The sequence below is a fragment of the Magallana gigas genome, chromosome 10, assembly GCF_963853765.1.
Source record: "Magallana gigas chromosome 10, xbMagGiga1.1, whole genome shotgun sequence".
Classification (NCBI taxonomy): domain Eukaryota; kingdom Metazoa; phylum Mollusca; class Bivalvia; order Ostreida; family Ostreidae; genus Magallana; species Magallana gigas.
In genome coordinates, this window is record NC_088862.1 from 32,122,202 (window position 1) to 32,143,082 (window position 20,881).

General features: G+C 35.2%; 3 protein-coding genes across 4 annotated transcripts in view; 2 read left to right on the forward strand and 1 right to left on the reverse strand.

Moving 5' to 3' along the window:
- Nucleotides 1-20,881, reverse strand: part of LOC105330818 (uncharacterized) — a 480,842-nt gene that overhangs the window by 327,334 nt on the left and 132,627 nt on the right. The gene's annotated exons all lie outside the window — the stretch shown is intronic.
- The window catches only part of LOC105325394 (gamma-glutamylaminecyclotransferase), a 30,020-nt gene that overhangs the window by 6,246 nt on the left and 2,893 nt on the right, over nucleotides 1-20,881 (forward strand). The window lies entirely within an intron of this gene.
- On the forward strand, nucleotides 1,979-20,804 carry LOC117684055 (uncharacterized). Of its 2 annotated transcripts, none has more exons than XM_066073328.1 (8): nucleotides 1,979-2,019; nucleotides 9,594-9,789; nucleotides 11,058-11,119; nucleotides 11,432-11,499; nucleotides 15,121-16,842; nucleotides 17,260-18,183; nucleotides 18,712-18,794; nucleotides 19,057-20,804. In XM_066073328.1, exons 5-7 carry the CDS (start codon nucleotides 15,153-15,155, stop codon nucleotides 18,777-18,779), a joined length of 2,682 nt encoding a protein of 893 aa, XP_065929400.1. In that variant the 5' UTR covers nucleotides 1,979-2,019; nucleotides 9,594-9,789; nucleotides 11,058-11,119; nucleotides 11,432-11,499; nucleotides 15,121-15,152; the 3' UTR covers nucleotides 18,780-18,794; nucleotides 19,057-20,804. The 2 variants fall into 2 exon arrangements, with proteins under 2 accessions (XP_065929400.1, XP_065929399.1); XM_066073327.1 differs by having other exon boundaries at nucleotides 9,594-9,747.

Below are 20,881 nucleotides of genomic sequence, written 5' to 3' on the forward strand. Positions count from 1 at the left end.
CCTACCCCCGGGGACCATGATTTGAACAAACTTGAATTTACACTACCTGAGGATGCTTCCATTTTAATTTGAGCTTTTCTGGCCTGATAGTTTTTGAACAGAAGATTTTTAAAGATTTTCTCAATATATTCCAATGTAAAACATGATCCCCCTATTGTGGCCCCACCCTTCCCCCAGGGACCATGATTTGGACAAACTTGAATCTACACTACCTGAGGATCCTTCTATTTTAATTTGAGCTTTTCTGGCCTAATTCTTTTTGAGAGGAAGATTTTTAAAGCTTTTCTCAATATATTCCTATTTAAAACTTGATCCCCCTATTGTGGCCCCACCCTACCCCCGGGGACCATGATTTGAACAAACTTGAATCTACACTACCTGAGGATCCTTCTATATCAATTTGAGCTTTTCTGGCCTAATTGTTTTTGAGAGGAAGATTTTTAAAGATTTTCTTTACATATTCCTATAATGTAAAAAATCCATTCCCCCATTGTGGCCCCACCATACCACCAGGGACTATGATTTGAACAAATTTAAATCTACACTACCTGAGGATCCTTCTATTTTAATTTGAGCTTTTCTGGCCTAATTAATTTTGAGAAGAAGATTTTTAAAGATTTTCTCAATATATTCCAATGCAAAACATGATCCCCCAATTGTGGCCCCACCCTACTCCCGGGGACCATGATTTGACAAACTATCTGAGCATGCTCCCATTTTGATTTGAGCTTTTCTGGCCTGATAGTTTTTTTAAAGAAGAAGATTTTTAAAGATTTTCTCTATACTGTATATTCCTATGAAAAACTTGATCCCCCTCTTGTGGCCCCTCCCTACCCCCGGGGACCATGATTTGAACAAACTTGAATCTACACTACCTGAGGATGCCTCCACACAAGTTTAAGCTTTCCAGGCCGATTAGTTTTTGAGAAGAATTTTGAAAAATACCAACAAATTTTCAATAATTCTCAATTGGCCCTTCATTTGAACAAACTTGAATCCCCTTCACCTAGTGGTGCTTTGTGTCAAATTAGGTTGAAATCTGCCCAGCGGTTCTTGAGAAGAAGACGAAAATATGAGAAGTTTACAACAACGACGCCAACGACGACAGACAACGGACAAATTGTGATCAGAAAAGCTCACTTGAGCCTTTGGCTCAGGTGAGCTAAAAAGCATTCCAATGAAATGATAGCAAGTTTAGCAGTAGTCTGTGACTATGGCTTTAAGATTACCTAACGACAGCAATATCTTCAAATGTAGTCGAGTCATTGCTTTAGAATAGCATTTCAAAAAATGTGTTTAGAGTCAGAGAATAACACCTGAATAATCATTTATCCGATGACTCTAGACTTGTCTCAAAGAAATATTGTATATATTTTGTAGAAAGTTTGGTATTTTCTTTAAAAGTTTTACTGTAAAGTTGTTATTTGAAGGTTAAAACGGTTAAAATGTAATTTTAAAAAATTAGTCACAGGCTGTATCCCTTTGTATTCATATTTCCTTCACTTTTTACGGAATTATTTAATTCTGTAGGTCATTTTGATATAATTCCAAGCAGTTTATCGAAAATCAGAGAAAGATTAATAGACCTAAAAATAAATTTCACAATAATTGCTCATCAATACTTTACGGATATTGTCTTACATGAGTTGAAATATTAATGGTGTGAGCATTTTTAAAATTTCGTCAAGATTATCGCCAAAACTTGTTTTGGAGTAGTTTATCGAAAAGAGAAGCCTGTCTGAGTAGAATTTTCAAAATCTCACATGTGGTGATATAAGCTGTACTCTGGTGCAGGTACCTATATATTCATTAAAGTTTGTCGACAAAAATAATTGAAGTTATAATATAATATAGAGCCTGTACATAACGAGGACGCTGCCTTTTAAAGTAGAACACCCCCGAGAATCCACCACTGAATATACGTACATAAATAAATCACGTGATGGCAACGTTAGACCAGGAAGTAAAATACAGCACAACAACAAACGCCATGTTGTACAGTTGAATGTTAGGCCTAAGGTTTGTACTCATCTTTGTTTTTCTTTTGAGAATTATTATTTAATAATGTACATGAAGGAATATAGAAAAAGGTCTTTATTAATATCAAAATACGTTTTTCAAAAATTGGGGCGAGCGCAGCAAGAATTACACATATATCTTGCATCATTGTTAACTTTCAGTTTGTAATATTTTGACAATTATCAAACAACATCAAAGAATCCATGTGTGTGTGTGTGTGTGTGTGTGTGTGTGTGTGTGTGTGTGTGTGTGTGTGTGTGAGAGAGAGAGAGAGAGAGAGAGAGAGAGAGAGAGAGAGAAATAATATTTCAAAGTTTTTAAAAAATCGTACAAAACAAATAACAAAGACTTGCTTCCCCCTAAAATCGCTCTTTACCTCAAAGGGGGAAATTTATCAGTCTGTAAAATGTAATTTGTGTTTAATTTGATCAAATGTGTAAACGATAAATATTTTTCGTTTGCATCTGGTTGTTACCTATTAGCTAATTTTTTTTCCCGATTCATGAATTTTGGGTTTTTTATTTGTTTATTTTTGTATGCTAGATACATGCGTTGTAAACATGTCCACAGACCCACTTTGTAGGTGTGTAATTTCCCATTTTTCAATTTAATGATTTGACAATATACAATATCTACTTACATCTTTTAACTGTGTTTTTTCTGTAATCATTTTTTATTTAGTTCACAATGAGGAGGCTGTAACTTTGATAGCAAGTTTGCCAATATATTTTTTAACTTCTTCCTTTATTTCACTTACTGTGACTGGTAGGGGCAGTGAAAAGGTAGAATGTGAAATACTCCCGTCAGGGCCTGTTGTAGCGGGAGGTGTATCAAAATAAGCTTAAAATTGGATCGACGTGCCAGTAAAGTAAAGTTATTGTTTGCAGATATATAATCTCTCTATCTAAGACCCCATCCCCCCCCCCCCAAAAAAAAAATATCAAAACTAACAATCTGAGGCAGGTATAGCAGTTTTTACTGAGAATAATGTTTATACTGAGAACACGAATTACAGTTGTTTGATCCACTTGTAAATTTACCGCGGGAAATATAGCGCGAGATCACTGTGACGTCTTACAAAAATATTTATTTAAGGAATAATTTCAATATTCATTTGTTTTATGCGATATAGAATAATCTTTTAGCCAATCAGAAAGTGCATTACAAACAGAATAAAATTTATTTGTTTGTAAACGCAAACGAAAGGAATTTATGTAAACAATCCCTTGGGTCTCACCAAAGTTTATGCAATATTAAAAACGTGACTTCAAACCTCAAGGAACCGTAAATAACGAGTTAATTGTCAGCCATTTTTTGCATATCACTACGAGAGAAAGCAATAATATTAGAGAACATTATGGGATGTTGCTAAAAAAAATTCTTGATTAATCTGTAGGCCTATTCTCTGTCCCGAGAAATCTCGATAATCATAAATACCTTTGTGCTCAAACTTCCTTCATCCACTAATATAAAAAATGTCCAGATTATCTGTTTTGAAACACCCCCTCTACCTCTTCAGGTTTCAACACACATCGAAAAATAGAATGTGTACTAGGATTTTACATTGCATCAGCCATTAATGAGCCCGGATGATTGTTGAAAAATTGTACGAAGTATCCCGAGTACTTCCGAATGGAGAATTTCCTTATTATAAATCTGCGTTATGAATTAGTTTTCGTTCCTGTGAACTTTTATGAGTGAAAATGATAATTGTTTAATGAAGATATCTTGGATATATTCCATTTTATCGATTTCAAATGTATTTCTTTCATAGGTATGTGTATTTTTATTAAAAATCATCAAAACGTGATGACTGGGACAGACAATAGCTCGTTCTTTTTCCGGCGCACACTGGTTCTTGAAGCTTGCTATAATGGAATTGAAAAAATCGCCAATATGTTATTATATGTTAAAACACACATGGAATATGGCAAATTTTATATTTAAGTTTGCCGGGAGGGGGAGGCCTATGTATTGTAATTTTACTCTAGTATGTTATTCGGGGAGGGGGAGGGGTTACAGACCTACCGACCTCCCTCCAAATCCACGTATGTTTTACATTTATGATCGAGAGTGAATCTTCTGAGAAATCATTCTTCCTAACACGGATTTTATCATATGACATATGATTGCGCCCAAGAGAAAAGGGTGCTTATGACATTTTTTGCACATTTTTAGATTTTTACATAATTGAATTAAACAGATCTTAAAGCTCTCAAATCTGAAATTTTATGGCTATACGCATATTCTAGGTAGAGTTTTTTGCCCATTTACAGTGATGCTTTTTTAATAGGAAAATCATGACGTCGCGTTTCACATACGCAACGTCAACAATCATTACTGTGAATTAGTCGTTTAATAAACGTAAAATACAGCACTTTGTTATCAGTATCTTTTCACATTGCTGCATATAGTTGTATGCTTGCATCTATGGTATTCATTTATTTCAGAAACAAAGGTTTGTTGTTATTTCTACTGTCAGCGCAGTTGTCTGTCAGTGAAAAGTGATTATTCCAACAAAAAATGGCGGTTGTTTAGTTTTACTTTATTTGAGGATATCAACGAGAAACTAGTTAGTGGCGTATTCTATGTGAACATATTTCATTTACATAAACACTGTCTTTTCCATATAAATTAACAATCAATAGCTAAAATATATTAGTGGCTTTTGTTCTTAAACAACATAAATAATGCGATTTTCGTGACATTATTAAATATGTCATATTTTAGTAATGAACTTTGAAAACAATATTAGAAGTAACGTATTATACAATCTTGTTTAATCATGATCCATTGTACAACTTATTGATGCAATTATAGTAGCAGCACTGAACTATTCTTTTGAACTTTCACCTTTGTAACTAGACTTTAACCTGTATACTCACAGATAACACAATAAGAAAAAAGTAGTTAATTCTACCACCGCTGGGATCATGCCCTTTACACCACTCTTTCTGTTCAAAAGATTTTTTTCCATTCGACTTTATGCAGAATTTATGGAAAAGAGCGCCCCTTCCCTGGATCTGATGATATTCACCCCCATCCAATATTGATAAATTTCACATAATTTAAAAAGGTATTTTTTAGTGTATGTGGGATATTTTTACTTTCCGGTCGCTTCTAGACACATTTTTTTTCGAACTACTGTGATTGTTTTTCTACAATTGTTAATTAATTTAATTCACCATCGGTTTAAGATAACTTTTAATCGTCCATTACCCATAATCCAAAGCTTATGCATGCATATGCAGGTTGCACTACAGTATTAAATTCCACTATATATTCTTACCAAAATTGCACAACTTTACATACAGATTAAAAATTCAAAACGAACTTCTGGAAAAAATCCTCTCGACATCTTTTTAAACAACGCTTCATTTGCAATTTTCTAGCAAAATACACACGTGCATCCAGCAAGGCGTGAGACTTTGTTTACCTCGAAGTTACACATGTGCTTGAAAATCAAACCCGGGCCTTTTCACCCCCCTCCGGAAACAACATGCATCAAAAATTCAAATGACCTCGCATTATTACAAAAATGGGATAGTTAGACCTCTTACACATTGTTTTTCAGCTCATAAAAAAACCCAGCTCCTGTCGCGTGCGGAAACGCCCCGAATTCAAAGGAAAATTCGGGAATTATTTTGGCTCAGCCATGTTTTGACAACCTTCAGTGAAATACTGTTATGACACCTGCATAAATACACCGTCAGTGCGCTGTGTTCAAGCTGTATAATAAGTCTTTATGTATCCTACATGTACATATTCCAAAATCATTTGTAAATCTTACACACTTCATCAAAGTCGTAAATAATTTAATGAATCCGCTCCATCGACTAAAATAAATATGAAAATGAAGCCAAGGTTCGGACGGGATCGTGAAACCGTCTGATATTCTCAAGTTCTTCAGTAATGGTCACAAAAAAATGAATATATATATCGAGATTGGTCTTGACGATTACAAAGCTATTGGTTAATTAATGCTAGTCGAATTAAAAAATAAGTTCCGATAAAAAATATGAGGTAGGTTAAACGTTTATAATATTATACAGTTTTTTCGATCATGATTTATCGGTATTAAAGCAGAAATTGGCGAGTCAATAATTTTATATATGGTAGTAAAAATATGAGCTGTAATTATGATGTCAAACATTTTTTAGTAATACATTATCACTAACTACTCATGTTTGAAAAAATATTCCGAACGCTAGCGACACAGTAGGTACTGGCACGATAACAGTTTCTCACTTTTTTAAGCATAATGCGTGCGACTTAAAGAATCTTGTATTTAAAAAAAACATGCATGAACATAATTTACAATTTTGTTTATCGTCTAGTTTTCATGTCAATGTATAATTTGGAGGTAATAGTAATCACTCTTTCCTTTTATAGATAAATCTATTTGGTATTATTCCATGACCATTTTTGTTCTGGCTCTTTGTTTCAATATATAACTTGAAATAGGAAGTTTTAATTTTTAAAGAAGTATAAAATATGATTACATCATTTCTGAATCATTCTCACCAACATCCAGAAAGTGACTTTCTGCATATTTAAATTCACTCGTGTTCATTACATTGAATCGGACCACTAATGATTATGACTGTTTAACACCTTTAAAACTCATGAAACAGTATTAAAAACAAAATTGCCGATAGGAACATGATAGGAACATGAAATGGTGTTTCATTCAGTTGTACATTGAGTTAACTTCTTTGTTTATAATCACATCAACCAAGTATGATTCCCTCTATTTCTAGAGAAAATTATTTGTAATTCATAGCTCTGTTGAAACTGACAGGACTGAAATATGCACGCTCCGTTTATCAATTGGTCGAAACATTAATCGATCTACATGTAGCTAAGAAAAATCTGGACTGCACGAAAGAATCATTATGATGTCAGACTCAACCTCCCATTTAAAATGATTTACCCTTTCCGTTTATTTAACGTATTGGTGTACATTAAGAATGTTTTAGTTAATTTTACCTACTCTTTACGAACAATTCATTAATCTGTTAAAATGGGGATGTAAATAGAAACAACAAAATACTTTCATTGATGATTCATACGGGTTATGACGGTAGCGATCATCGCAGAAAAAAATTACATAAACCGCTAGGGCGTGTTATGTAAATTATATATATATATATATATTTTTGCAACGTTGCCACCTTTAAATCGTTTATAAATCACCAGAGAAAGCATTTATTTGTATGATTTGGGCTTACTATACACACCCAGTTTTGCCTCTCCAATTCATAAAAACCAGATGGGAATCATAGCTCTATAGATACTGGCAGAGCTGAAACCCTCACGATCCATTTCTAAACATTAAATCGATCTGTAGAAAAAAATCATGGGCCGAGAGAAAAAAATATATATGCGAAAAAATTGAGATTTAACGCATTTTCAACAAATTCCAAAAGTGCCTTATAAAAATTTGATAACATTCAAGACTGCATAGGTAATCGGGGCCTTTAATATTTTTTTTTTATCTAAAAACAATTGATATAACAGTAAAACTTTATGCAAGATATTTCATCAAAATATATAGGGTAGAAATAATTAGACTCGGCCTCGTTAAGAATAAAAACAAAGAATTGTTGGGGGTGTTTTTTAAGGCCATATCAGATTCATTTTGTACATGTAAATGCAGCGTTTTACTTAAAGGGACTTGGACACGATTTGAGATCAAACATTTTATTTTTATTTTTTATGTATAAAATGGTTTACTGGTGCATTTTATATGATTGACCAAAATATTGAATGTTTAAGTCAAGTTACAAGCGAGATACAGAGGTAAGAATTGGTCGTTATGTAAACAAAGCTCGAGTCTTATAGTTGTTTACAAAAAATGTAATGTAGAGAATTACCATTTCTTAGACAAAATGACATGTAAAATACAATTTAAACTAACTCAATATCTTCATAAATACTATTATAAACAAAAGAAAGATGCATTTGATTGAAACTTACACCAATACAACACATATGTAAAAATGCCAATACTCGAGCTTTGTTTACAAAACAAAAAAATTATGAACTCTACATCTTGCTTATAACTTGATATTTGACTTTCAAATGTTGACATAGCATTAAAAACTTCTATATTTATCAGTATAAATATTGAAAATGGGAAAATAAAAATTGAAAATTTTAAGTAAAATCGTGTCCAAGTCCCTTTAATATAAGAATGTATGAGGAAACACAAGCACTTGTTATCTAAACTTATAAGAAATTAAACAATACAAGTATTTACCGAATCGGTGAGATGTGTGCAGAACTGCAGACTTTCATCTGTCTTATCTTTAGATAGATTTTTACTGTCTTCTTTCAGCTTGTTTAGCCAGAAATGTTTCTAGTTACACTGCATTTTTAGTAATTTATTAGAAAAGGATTTAGGGAAATAAGATTAAAGGTAAAACAATACCGGCAACGGTACTTGCTGAATTCAGACGATTCAAGTACATATATGTTAGGTTCATTTTTTTTTTTTTTTTGCTTTCTTAATCCATGCACTATTAGCGTAGATTCCAATTTAAACGAGAGGAATTAATATCCGCGTAAAATCGTGAGAAGCGCATCTCGCGAATTTTAAAATCTCGCTTTTATTTTTGGACATATGTAACATACATTAAACTATGATAAAAATTCGGCATTCGCGATTTTATGTTCTCGCAATTTGATGGAAAACTGCTGAATCACGGAATTAAGTACTCACGTGAAATAAGGAATCAATAATGATTTCCTTTCTTTAAAATAAGATTATTTTTTATTTGTGATGCAAATATGTTAATATCAATGCGCTATATAAAAAAACTGTGAAGCAGAGACATAAAATTAATAGCAAAATATTTCTGTAAAACTTCACCAAATCATAGCCAATTTGGAACAATACGCTCATATCGAGAAAAACAGAAATACATGTAGTTAATCAAATTTGTGTGCACATAGAGTAAAATAAGAGATTATTTAAAACAATGTGAAAACTTATTTTGGAAAAAGGTAAAAAAAACTACGCGATGAAAATGACAGGTTATATATTTTACGCTTTTCAGACGACGTTATGACGTAACGTCATGTTTGTGACGGTATTTCTCTGTTTTGTCAAAATTGTCATAAGCACCCTTTTCTCATGGGCGCAATCATATATATCATTATGGTCTCTTAGTCATTTACCTTTTGTACATAAACATCAAATTGCCTGACGATACTGATGAGTACATCGACAATATCGACTGTCTACATTGTATATGTAGATACATGTATATGTAATATGTATTGCATATGTTGCTCTGCTTTGAATTTGTATTTCGTTTTATGGATTTTTCAGATGGTTGACAGTTTATTATTATCATTTTTCATGCATGCCCGCTTGTAATTATTACAATCGGGAAAAGCTAACGCGGGATATGTATTTTTTCTGCAATGTCGCTACCTTCATATCCCGAACGAATCACCAAAGAAAGCGTTTTATTGTTTAAGTAAGTCAATGACCACGGAAAGCGGAGTCTCGAATTTCCTCTAAACAAAGTTTATATCAAAAAACCTTTTCTTAATATAATTTACAGGCAGACGTTGTTGAGAAGTAAGAGAAATCTAGAGCAAATATCTAATGGAGGAAATATCTTACCAGGAATGCAACCCGGGACCCACAACGTTATAGCAAATATCTAATGGAAGAAATATCTGACCAGGAATGAAACCGGGACCCACAAGTTTCTAGTAAGAAGTTTAAATGTGGTCTGTCCCCACTAAGAAATTCAGGTGAAAGAGAGAGAGAGAGAGAGAGAGAGAGAGAGAGAGAGAGAGAGAGAGAGAGAGAGAGAGAGAGAGAGAGAGAAAGAGAGAGAGATTAGCGTTGGTAACAATGATCTGCATTCATCAGTGCATTGGATTGCGAAGTATGAATTCCTACTCTCCACGGGAAAGAAGACGACAAATTGCAAATCAATTTTACAAAGAAGCTAGGCCATTGCTAGTGTTACTATGCCTGTAAGTTTGAATTTTATCAGCATCATAACTCCCGCTGAGAACAGCCAACACTTAAATGACCAGTTACACAAATGGTCAAATTGACCATAGCAATATTTATCATTGAATGATAAATATTGCTAACATTTCTACATGCAGCAATCTTACCATTTATTTTCAAATAAATGCTCCAGAAAAAACTAAAATTTCAATCAACAAGGACTATGTGCGGTATGGTCAAACATCTGCCCCCAATTTTAACCAATTTTTAAAAAGTGTCGTATAAAAATCAAATCTTTATCAATCATTGTACAGTGGACGCCTATAACTTTATTCTTGATTTTAGTCATCATTGCTCACTCGCTATTTATCTATGACATCAACTAAATGACCTAATTCCTGCAAATTTGTAAACAAATGAAAATATTTTCATTTTTGCTTCATATTTTCAGTCGGAAGTATAGAGCGCCGGTCTGCTTAAGTAAGATTTTAACATATATTTTTCTTCAGATAATAATACACTTTATACTAAAAAATGGTATTTGAGCAAGTATGCGCTCTATGTTTCTCAGTTGAAAACCCATTGGAAAACACCCATATTTTGCTACAAAACGTCAATTTATCAAAATTAGGCAATCTTCTTGACGTCATTTCTACATTATGACGTCACTGTAGTGATAACCTTATACACCTTTATTTTCAATATGATTTTAACTATCTTTCACCTTATTTTAAAGCTTTCTATAAACTTTGATTTTGGGGGCAAAAAATGCATAATACCGCACATAGTCCTTTCTAAAGGGAGCACTTGATATTTTGAATTGTATTTGTATGACATCATACCAATCCAGAATAAATGCAAAATAAATGCATTGAATCTGCATTTCTCAAAACAATCCTAATTTAGTCGTTTCTAAATAAATGTTTTTAGCCTGTTTAAATGTTTTCAATCAAAAATAAATTTTAAATGCATTTTCAAGACAAATAAAATCCAATTTCAATGCTGATATAGCATATCTTTTGCTAAGGGTTGTTTATTGATTAGAATATACGTTTTCTAGATTTTCCCCAACGTAAGGACCCTTGACATTGTGAGGATGCTAGCTTTTATGATAAATAACAAGTAAGTTTTAATCAATTATTGGAGAATATTACGAAGTACTAAAACAAGTTAAATATTTTAACATATCTTAAGAACTTTTTAGTAAAGTATAATTTCTGCACTTCAATATCAAAACCAGAGGGGTTAACCACCCTGTTTTAATCACCCCGTATATTTCAAGTTTCCAAAGCATTCTCTCGTGGTCAACTTTTGGGGGTGCGTATTATACATTAATGCGTATTATACACGATATCTTATGGTATTTGCTGTATAAGATTACTTTATTTAAGTTATACATGTACTGGTGTGTAGCATTGTGTCGTCTCTTTATAGGTTTCAAGTGTATGATACACAGAGATATAGTGGATGAAGTCAAGAAAAAACAAAAGACATATTATGTGGTAAAGTATTTATGAATTTTTCATAGATATGAATTTTTATAAGGCAGTTAATCTTTTTGTTTCTTGGTCACTCAGGAGACCTATTGGAATCAGTCTTCTATCGTTGTGTTCATTCATAGACATCATAGTGTACAGCTCTTAAATAGGTATGAGGGCAGTAGTCATTGTGTTAGCCCTGGGGTAAGAACTGTTGCCCGAGTGCATAGGCCGAGGACAACATCAATTTCTTACCAAAGTATTGACAAAGGAACTATTGCCCTCATCCTCATTTAGGATAAATGAGCCAGGGTAAGTGAAAATTCTAGTCATAGGCCACAGTCAGATACTCAGCCAGGGTAAGGGGGGAGGGAGCCAGTCATAGACATGTTCAGTCAAATGCTCAGTCAGGGTAAGGGGAAAGGCAGTCACAGACCAATAGCCGATAGTCTAATGACCTCATATATCATTTGATGTGTTCCTTTTTTTGAACACATTTGAGAGAAAATATTGAAAGACAGATTGACAGAGGGAGGGAGAGAGAAAAAGCAGGAGTACATTTCACTCTCTGACACTCAGTCTGTCTCTCTCTAATACTCTCTATGACACACTCTCTCTTGCTCTCTAACAATCTCTCTGACACACTCTCTCTCTCTCTCTCTCACTCTCTCTGAGACACTCTCCCTTTCTCTCTCTCTTACTCCCTCTGACACACCCTCCCTCTCTCTTTCTCTCTCTCTGACACTCTCTCTTACACACACACACACACACACACACACACACACACACACACACACACACACACACACACACACACACACCCCCCCCCCCACACACACCCCCCCCCCCACACACACACACACACACACACACACACGCACGCACGCATGCACGCACGCACGCACGCACGCACGCACGCACACACACACACACACACACACACACACACACACACACACACACACACACACACACACACACACACACACATCTCTCTCTCTCTGACACTCTCTTTCTCTCTCAGACTTTCTATCTCTCTCAGACACTATCTCTCTCTGACACTCTCTATCTCTGTCAGACACTTTATCTCTCTCAGACACTGTGTATCTCTCTCAGACACTCTCTATCTCTCTCTGACACTCTCTATCTCTCTCTGATACTCTCTTTCTCTCTCAGACACTCTTTATCTCTCTCAGACACTCTCTATTGCTCTCAGACACTCTCTATCTCTCTCAGACACTCTCTATCTCTCTCAGACACTCTCTTTCTCTCTCAGACACTCTTTCTTTCTCAGACACTCTATCTCTCTCAGACACTCTCTATCTCTCTCAGACACTCTATCTCTCTCTGATACTCTCTTTCTCTCTCAGACACTCTTTATCTCTCTCAGACACTCTCTATCTCTCTCTGAAACTCTATCTCTCTCAGACACTCTATCTCTCTCTGATACTCTCTTTCTCTCTCTGACACTCTCTATCTCTCTCAGACACTCTTTATCTCTCTCAGACACTCTCTATCGCTCTCAGACACTCTCTATCTCTCTCAGACACTCTCTATCTCTCTCAGACACTCTCTTTCTCTCTCAGACACTCTCTCTCTCAGACACTCTCGATCTCTGTCTATCTCTCTCTGACACTCTCATTCTCTCGCTGACACTATCTATCTCCCTCTGTCACTCTCTATCTCTCTGACACTATTTCTCTCAGACACTCTTTATCTCTCTCTGACACTCGCTATCTCTCTCTGACACTCTCTTTCTCTCTCAGACTTTCTATCTCTCACTCTATCTCTCTCTGACACTCTCTATCTCTGTCAGACACTCTATCTCTCTCAGACACTGTCTATCTCTCTCAGACACTCTCTATCTCTCTCTGACACTCTCTATCTCTCTCTTACACTCTCTATCTCTCTCAGACACTCTTTCTTTCTCAGACACTCTATCTCTCTCAGACACTCTCTATCTCTCTCAGACACTCTATCTCTCTGATACTCTTTTTCTCTCTCAGACACTCTTTATCTCTCTCAGACACTCTCTATCTCTCTCAGACACTCTCTATCTCTCTCTGAAACTCTCTATCTCTCTCAGACACTCTATCTCTCTGATACTCTCTTTCTCTCTCTCTGACACTCTCTTTCTCTCTCAGACACTTTATCTCTCTCAGACACTCTCTATCTCTCGCAGACACTCTCTATCTCTCTCTGACACTCTCTTTCTCTCTCAGACACTTTATCTCTCTCAGACACTCTCTATCTCTCTCTGACACTCTCTATCTCTCTCAGACACTCTATCTCTCTGATACTCTCTTTCTCTCTCTGACACTCTCTTTCTCTCTCAGACACTCTCTATCTCTCTCAGACACTCTCTATCTCTCTCAGACACTCTTTATCTCTGTCTATCTCTCTCTGCCACTCTCTATCTCTCTCTGCCACTCTCTATCTCTCTGCCACTCTCTATCTCTCTCAGACACTCTCTATGTCTGTCCATCTCTCTCTGACACTCTTTATCTCTCTCAGACACTCTCTATCTCTGTCTATCTCTCTCTGACACTCTCTATCTCTCTCAGACACTCTCTATCTCTCTCAGACACTCTCTATCTCTCTCTGAGAGAGAGGAGAGAGAAAGAGAAGAAGACAGGATGTTAATGTTTAAAATGTTAATTAGAAAAAGTCACACACAAGAGGAGGAGAGAGTGAAAGAGATTGAGCAGAAAAAACTCTTAGAGAGATAGATAAAAAAAATAAAAGAAAGCAAGAGTACAGTAAAACCCGTTTAGTACGAACACGGATATAGCGAATTCTCGAATATAGCAAAGTTTGTTTGAGTCTCCGGTAAAATTCTCAACAAAACTTTGCAAAATGTTATGATTATAACGAATTCGGATATAACGAATTTACGGATATAGCGAAATGTAATTGAGTCCCGTAGCGGTGAATAACAGCAAAATTTAACACTTTTACAACGAATTTCTTTACAGTTTAAAAAGTTTGCACTACCATTTAACATAATAGTTTGAATGCTTTTTTATTCAGTTATTTTTTTCAATTCACAATCCAATTATTTAAGGTATCAAAGTAATGTAATTTTTGTTTTAAGCCTCAACTAGCAAAAATTATTGTCTAGTGAAAGTAAGCATACACATGTATATAGTGAATTCGCTATAGTTATTATTACGAATTCGTTATACGAATATAACGAATTACGGATATAACCAAGTAAATTCATTGGTCCCTAAGACTTCGCTATAACCGAGTTTTACTGTACATGTTAAACAGAAAGAATGAGAGAGAGAGAGAGAGAGAGAGAGAGAGAGAGAGAGAGAGAGAGAGAGAGAGAGAGAGAGAGAGTACATTTTTAGCCTAGAAAGGCTCACCCACTCCCACACCCATATGTTCTCTCCTTTTTCTCTCACTCCTCTTTCTCACAAACACATATCAATCCAATTTTGGGGTATTTTTTTTTAACAAGTTGAGTGTTTCTGTGACGAGCCAGAATGATAAATAATTATCAATATGATCATCACATCTCTTTGTAGGAAAAATATATTTCTTTAAATTAACATCAACAATTTTTATATGAAATTTGATATAAATATGTGGATAAATGTGGTTACTTCATTTAAATCGCTATATTTTTGTATTGAACAGGTTGTGATATTGAAACCTAATCCCTCCACACAATGGAAACAACAAGCACTCTAAGTAAAGTATATCAGTGTTGTAAGTGTCCGGGGGACACAGAGTACTCTTGTTTATCGTGTCCATGTTATCTGTGTCCCCAGTGTAAAGAGAACCATGTAAAAGATCTCAAAACAATAGACCATGATGTTGTGTCATACCGTGATAAAATCAACTACATCCCAACACAGGAAATCTGTGTGAGACATCCTAGCCATGTTTATACAAAATACTGTGAACCTTGTCAAGTTCCTTTGTGTAATTCTCGTTTTGGACATAAAACCCATAGATTCCCAATTACTGTATTTAGAAAAAGAAGGCACAAGATAGAGAGTATACAAAAAGCATATCAAACAAAGCGACGACAACACAGAGGAATCATTCACACCATAAGAAGTGATGCTCTCTTTTACAGACCTGTTCTTCTGCCAGAAATCAAAACTGATCTCAAAACCTGTCACACAGAATTCTCCTTCTATCAAACAGAGATGTTCACAAAGGCCCAGACACTGAAGGATCTCATTGACAAAGTGAAAAAAGATTTCATGTCTAATGTGTTTTGTGACTTTAATTTCAAACACAGATGTTTAAAACAGCAGAAAGAAATGATCAGACATATTGTCAGCCTACAGAGATATGTATACATATATGAACAGAGGAGAATAATCAGACCGTTACAATTCCTCTCCTCCATAAAGACAGCCCTCCCCCAGATACATCTTAAACTCCACACTAGCCAGCTCTCCATGACTGAGTCACTCAACAAGGAGGATGTGATGGAGTCACTGAGTGCAATCCAAATCACAGAGAGAGGAAACCGACATGTAGGAAACCAGTGGCTGCTGAAACTGATGTCTGGTCCTGAGTTCCATCAATCTTTCACAGTGACAGATGCTGATCGTTGTTATCACATTTCCTGTGTGACATCAGACCGGGTCTGGGTCAGTGATGATAGAAACAAACTCATCTTGACAGACACAAGAGGTGTCCCTCTACATCATGTGGAGGATTCATCTAGATGTTTATATGGAGGATTACACACAGTGAATAGTGAGAGTGAACTGATTTATATAGATAGGAATTTTAACATCAACAAACTGTCAAAGGATATGAATACAACCACCACATTTATAGAAAGTACAGACTCTTCATGGACACCACAGTGTGTGTACTGGTCCCCGACCACTGGGGATCTACTGGTCGGGATGTATGATTATGATACAGAGACAAGCAAGGTAACCCGGTACAACCAGAGCGGGCAACTGACACACACCATAAAACACGACAACACAGGTTGGGGACAGTATAGAGAACCTATCTATATTACAGAGAACTACAATGGGGATGTTGTGGTGGCTGACTCTATATACTATAGGAATGGTGCTGTAGTGGTGACAGAGCGTGGAGGAAGACATCGTTTCTCCTACACAGGACATCCATCAGGATCAGTACTAGATCCACGTGGGATCTGTACTGACGCGTTGTCACACATCCTGGTGTGTGATGGTGACACCAAAACAGTACAGATGTTGGATCAAGACGGTCGGTTCCTGTCACATCTACTGATAGAATCACAAGAGATGGGTGAACCATGGAGCCTGAGTTATGATGTCAACACTTACCGTCTCTGGGTCAGATCATACAACAAGGTGTGTGTCTACAGGTATATCACCAGACAGGACGCTCTGACGGGTAAGTCTGAGTCATTATCATTGATGTAGTATATATGTGTTAGGTATCATACAGGTTTCAATGAGATCTAAGTATACCTTTGTTATTTTTGTTATATCACACAACTCATATTAAATTTTTGATTCAGTTTACATCTATTTCATTGTAATTGTAATTCATATATTAGTTATATGTCCATGTAATTGTTATTCATTATTACAAGTATGTCCATGTTACCATAAATAGTGTACTGCTAAAACTAATGTAAATATTCAGAAGATGCAACCGTTATCATGGCTACAAAAAATAAGTTATACAAGAGGAATTGATTTTAAGTAGTTCAATGAGTTGGATAATTACTTTAATCAGAGTATTTGATTAACTTAATCTACTCCTTGTAACATTACAGAATTAGAACTCTATGTTTAATGTTTGTAGATCAAAGTCGTGTGATGGGGTCACTGAGTGGAATCCCAACCCCAAGGACAGAAAAACCACAGCAAGAAAACCAGTGTCTGCTGAAACTGATGTCTGGTCCTGAGTTCCATAAATCTTTCACAGTGACAGATGTTGATCGTTGTTATCACATTTCCTGTGTGACATCAGACCGGGTCTGGGTCAGTGATACAGAAAACAATCTCATCTTGACAGACACAAGAGGTGACCCTCTACATCATGTGAAGGATTCACAAGGTGCTTTAGGATTACACACAGTGAATAGTGAGAGTGAACTGATTTATATAGATAGGAATTATAACATCAACAAACTGTCAAAGGATATGAATACAACCACCACAATTATAGAAAGTACAGACTCTTCATGGGAACCACTGTGTGTGTACTGGTCCCCATCCACTGGGGATTTACTGGTCGGGATGCGTTATATACATATAAAGACAGGCAAGGTAACCCGGTACAACAAGAGCGGACAACTGATACAAACCATACAGCATGACAACACAGGACGGGGACTGTGTAAACCTAACTATATAACAGAGAACTACAATGGGGATGTTGTGGTGTCTGACTATGACTATCCGTCTGGTGCTGTAGTGGTGACAGAGCGTGGAGGAAGACATCGTTTCTCCTACACAGGACGTCCTTCAGGATCAAGACTAGAGCCACTAGGAATCTGTACTGACGCGTTGTCACACATCCTGGTGTGTGATGGTGACACCAAAACAGTACAGATGTTGGATCAGGACGGTCAGTTCCTGTCACATCTACTGACAGAATCACAAGAGATGGGTGAACCATGGAGCCTGAGTTATGATGTCAACACTCATCGTCTCTGGGTCGGATCACAGGACAACAACAAGGTGTGTGTCTACAGGTATATCACCGGACAGGACGCTCTGACAGGTAAGTCTGAATCATTATTATTCATATTGGTTAAATATAGATAATTAAGACACACAGTCCGTGTTAATTATCAGTCAATAAGATACATGTAAGACATGTTAATCTTTGTGATTGTTTGTCAATATGAACTGCTTATTGTTACAAGGTTAGCTGTATCTTCCAGTCATTTTGAATCCAAAATAAATTAAATTTAAGTGCACATTTTCATTAATTAGAATTAAGTCACTTGTGATTGTATTTAGTTATTTAAAATACAGGATATTGTTATCAATTAATCATTTTTTTATTTTTATTTTTTTCCCTCTTTTTTTTTTATTTTTTTTATATTTTTTTTCATATATATTTATAGTGAAACAGGTATTTGTAATTTGCTGTGTTACAAGTTCACGTAAATTGAATTAATTTAATTAATTACATAACTATTCAAGAATGTGTCCATGTAAATGTTTTAAATTTATTTGTAGATGTAGCTCTGTCTACCATATAATGTATGATATATATTAACAGCTAATTAATCCCTTGTTGTAGATGAACACAGACCCCGTCCTGATGGGGAGGCCATGTTCAGCTCAACATCAGCCGTAGAATGGAGATAGCTTGGATATTAACAGGTTGTAAATGTTTCTGTACAAATCTAGTCTGCTCTCAAAACCACACATGTTGTTTGTCACTTTGTTAAACATCTGCAGCTGAAATTGACCATGGACTGTAATACTGACTCCTGTTTATTTCACACTTTGTGATCATCTACATGGCTGTTTGATTAAATGTAATGTAAATGGCTTGCAGATACAAATTAAAAAATAATTATTAAATGATTAATTAATAATACTTAGTCTTTAGATTTATCATTGTCTCTTTTTTCACCATTAGATATGAAGAGTGATATTGAATACAAACATTGTGGATTCCATGGTTTTCTATTTAAAGTATCCAACACAGTTTATGGTGGAATCAGACAATATATTTAATTCCTAAAGAGATGGATACCAGCATCTTATTCAGGAGTGAAACGGACCATGTGTTTACAGCTCTATGCCAACTTTTTGAATGATGTAACTGACCGTGTGTTTATAGCTCTACACAAACTTATTCAGTGATGTAACGGACCGTGTGTTTGTAGCTCTAGACAAACTTATTCAGTGATGTAACGGACCGTTTGTTTACAGCTCTACTCAAACTTATTGAGTTATGTAACGGACCTTGTTTATAGTTTTACACAAACTTACTTAGATATGTAACGGACCGTGTGTTAAAAGCTCTACACAGACTTATTTAGTGATGTAACAGATTATATGGTTACTGCTGTAAAACAGACGTATTCAGTGATGTAACGAACCGTGTTTATATAGCTCTACACAAACTATTTCAGTATTGAAATGGACAGTGTGATTAAATGGACCGTGTGTTTATTGCTCTACGCAAACTTATTCAGTGATGTTACAGACTGTGTGTCTATAGCTCTACGCAAACTTTGTTTTTTGGATTATTTGAACATATTGTATTTTGCTAATTTACATATACATAAATGGATTAGACAGCAGTCAAAACCTATGTAAGCCTTCTCTACGCATACTTATTCGGTGATGTAACGGGCCGTATGTATATAGCTCTACACAAACTTATTCAGTGATGTAACGGACCGTGTGTTTATAGCTCTACACAACATTATTCAGTGATGTAACGGACCATGTGTTTATATCAAACTTACTGAGTGATGTAACGGACCGTGTGTTTATAGCAAACTTATTGAGTGATGTAACGGACCGTGTGTTTATAGCAAACTTATTGAGTGATGTAACGGACCGTGTGTTTATAGCAAACTTATTGAGTGATGTAACGGACCGTGTGTTTATAGCTCTACGCACTCTTATTCAGTGATGTAATCGACCGTGAGTTTTTAGCTGTACGCATACTTATTCAGTGATGTAATGGACCGTGTGTATATAGTTCCACGCAAACTTATTCAGTGATGTAACGGACCGGGTGTTCATAGCTCTATATATACATAACCTGCTATTTAAGGTTATTTTTTTCCTTTATCTTTTTGTCTGTCACCTTGAAGTATTTGAAAATATTTTTAGAGAATTTGACAAATACAAACAACCATTATAAATATGGGAATGTTTGATCAATGTTAAAATAATTTAAATTTAATAATTGTAGCTGATAGATATGATATTGGTCATTGAACTGAGTTAGCAAAATTTAATATAGGGATGACTTTTATATGTGTACATATACAGAATTCCACCTTAATTTAGTAAGTTAAATGGCACATTGCTAAACTCAATCCATCTTGGGCACAACTTGTTCAATTTATGTAAATTTATCCTAAATAGCTATTAAAAATTACAGTAAGTCATTTTAATGTTGTACGAACTGAAGTACAAACTGTTCTGTGCCCCTGTACAACAACAGTTTATCAGGTGACATTTCTTGATATGAGAATAAAATTCAATGTTAATATTGATTTTAATGTCATCTCTGAACTGAAAGTCAATTCAGATTCTTTTTCATTGGTGCAGTTTTTTGTGTGCACAGATACTGCATTATTGCACTTCATGTTATGTTTTTTTTCCAAATAATCTCCTTTATGATTCATATTTGATGTATATGAAAGTGAATAAAATCCATATAGTTGAATCTTTTTATTAGACTCTGTGCAGTTAACAAAAGAACAATAATGGATCAAAAT

What these genes read in the sequence shown, in the direction of transcription:
- LOC117684055 (XM_066073328.1), top strand. Translation starts at nt 15,153, where the DNA reads ATGGAAACAACAAGCACTCTAAGTAAAGTATATCAGTGTTGTAAGTGT. An exon ending in CAGACAGGACGCTCTGACGG is followed by an intron (nt 16,843 to 17,259) that starts GTAAGTCTGAGT and finishes TAATGTTTGTAG; the next exon opens with ATCAAAGTCGTGTGATGGGG. An exon ending in CGGACAGGACGCTCTGACAG is followed by an intron (nt 18,184 to 18,711) that starts GTAAGTCTGAAT and finishes CCCTTGTTGTAG; the next exon opens with ATGAACACAGACCCCGTCCT.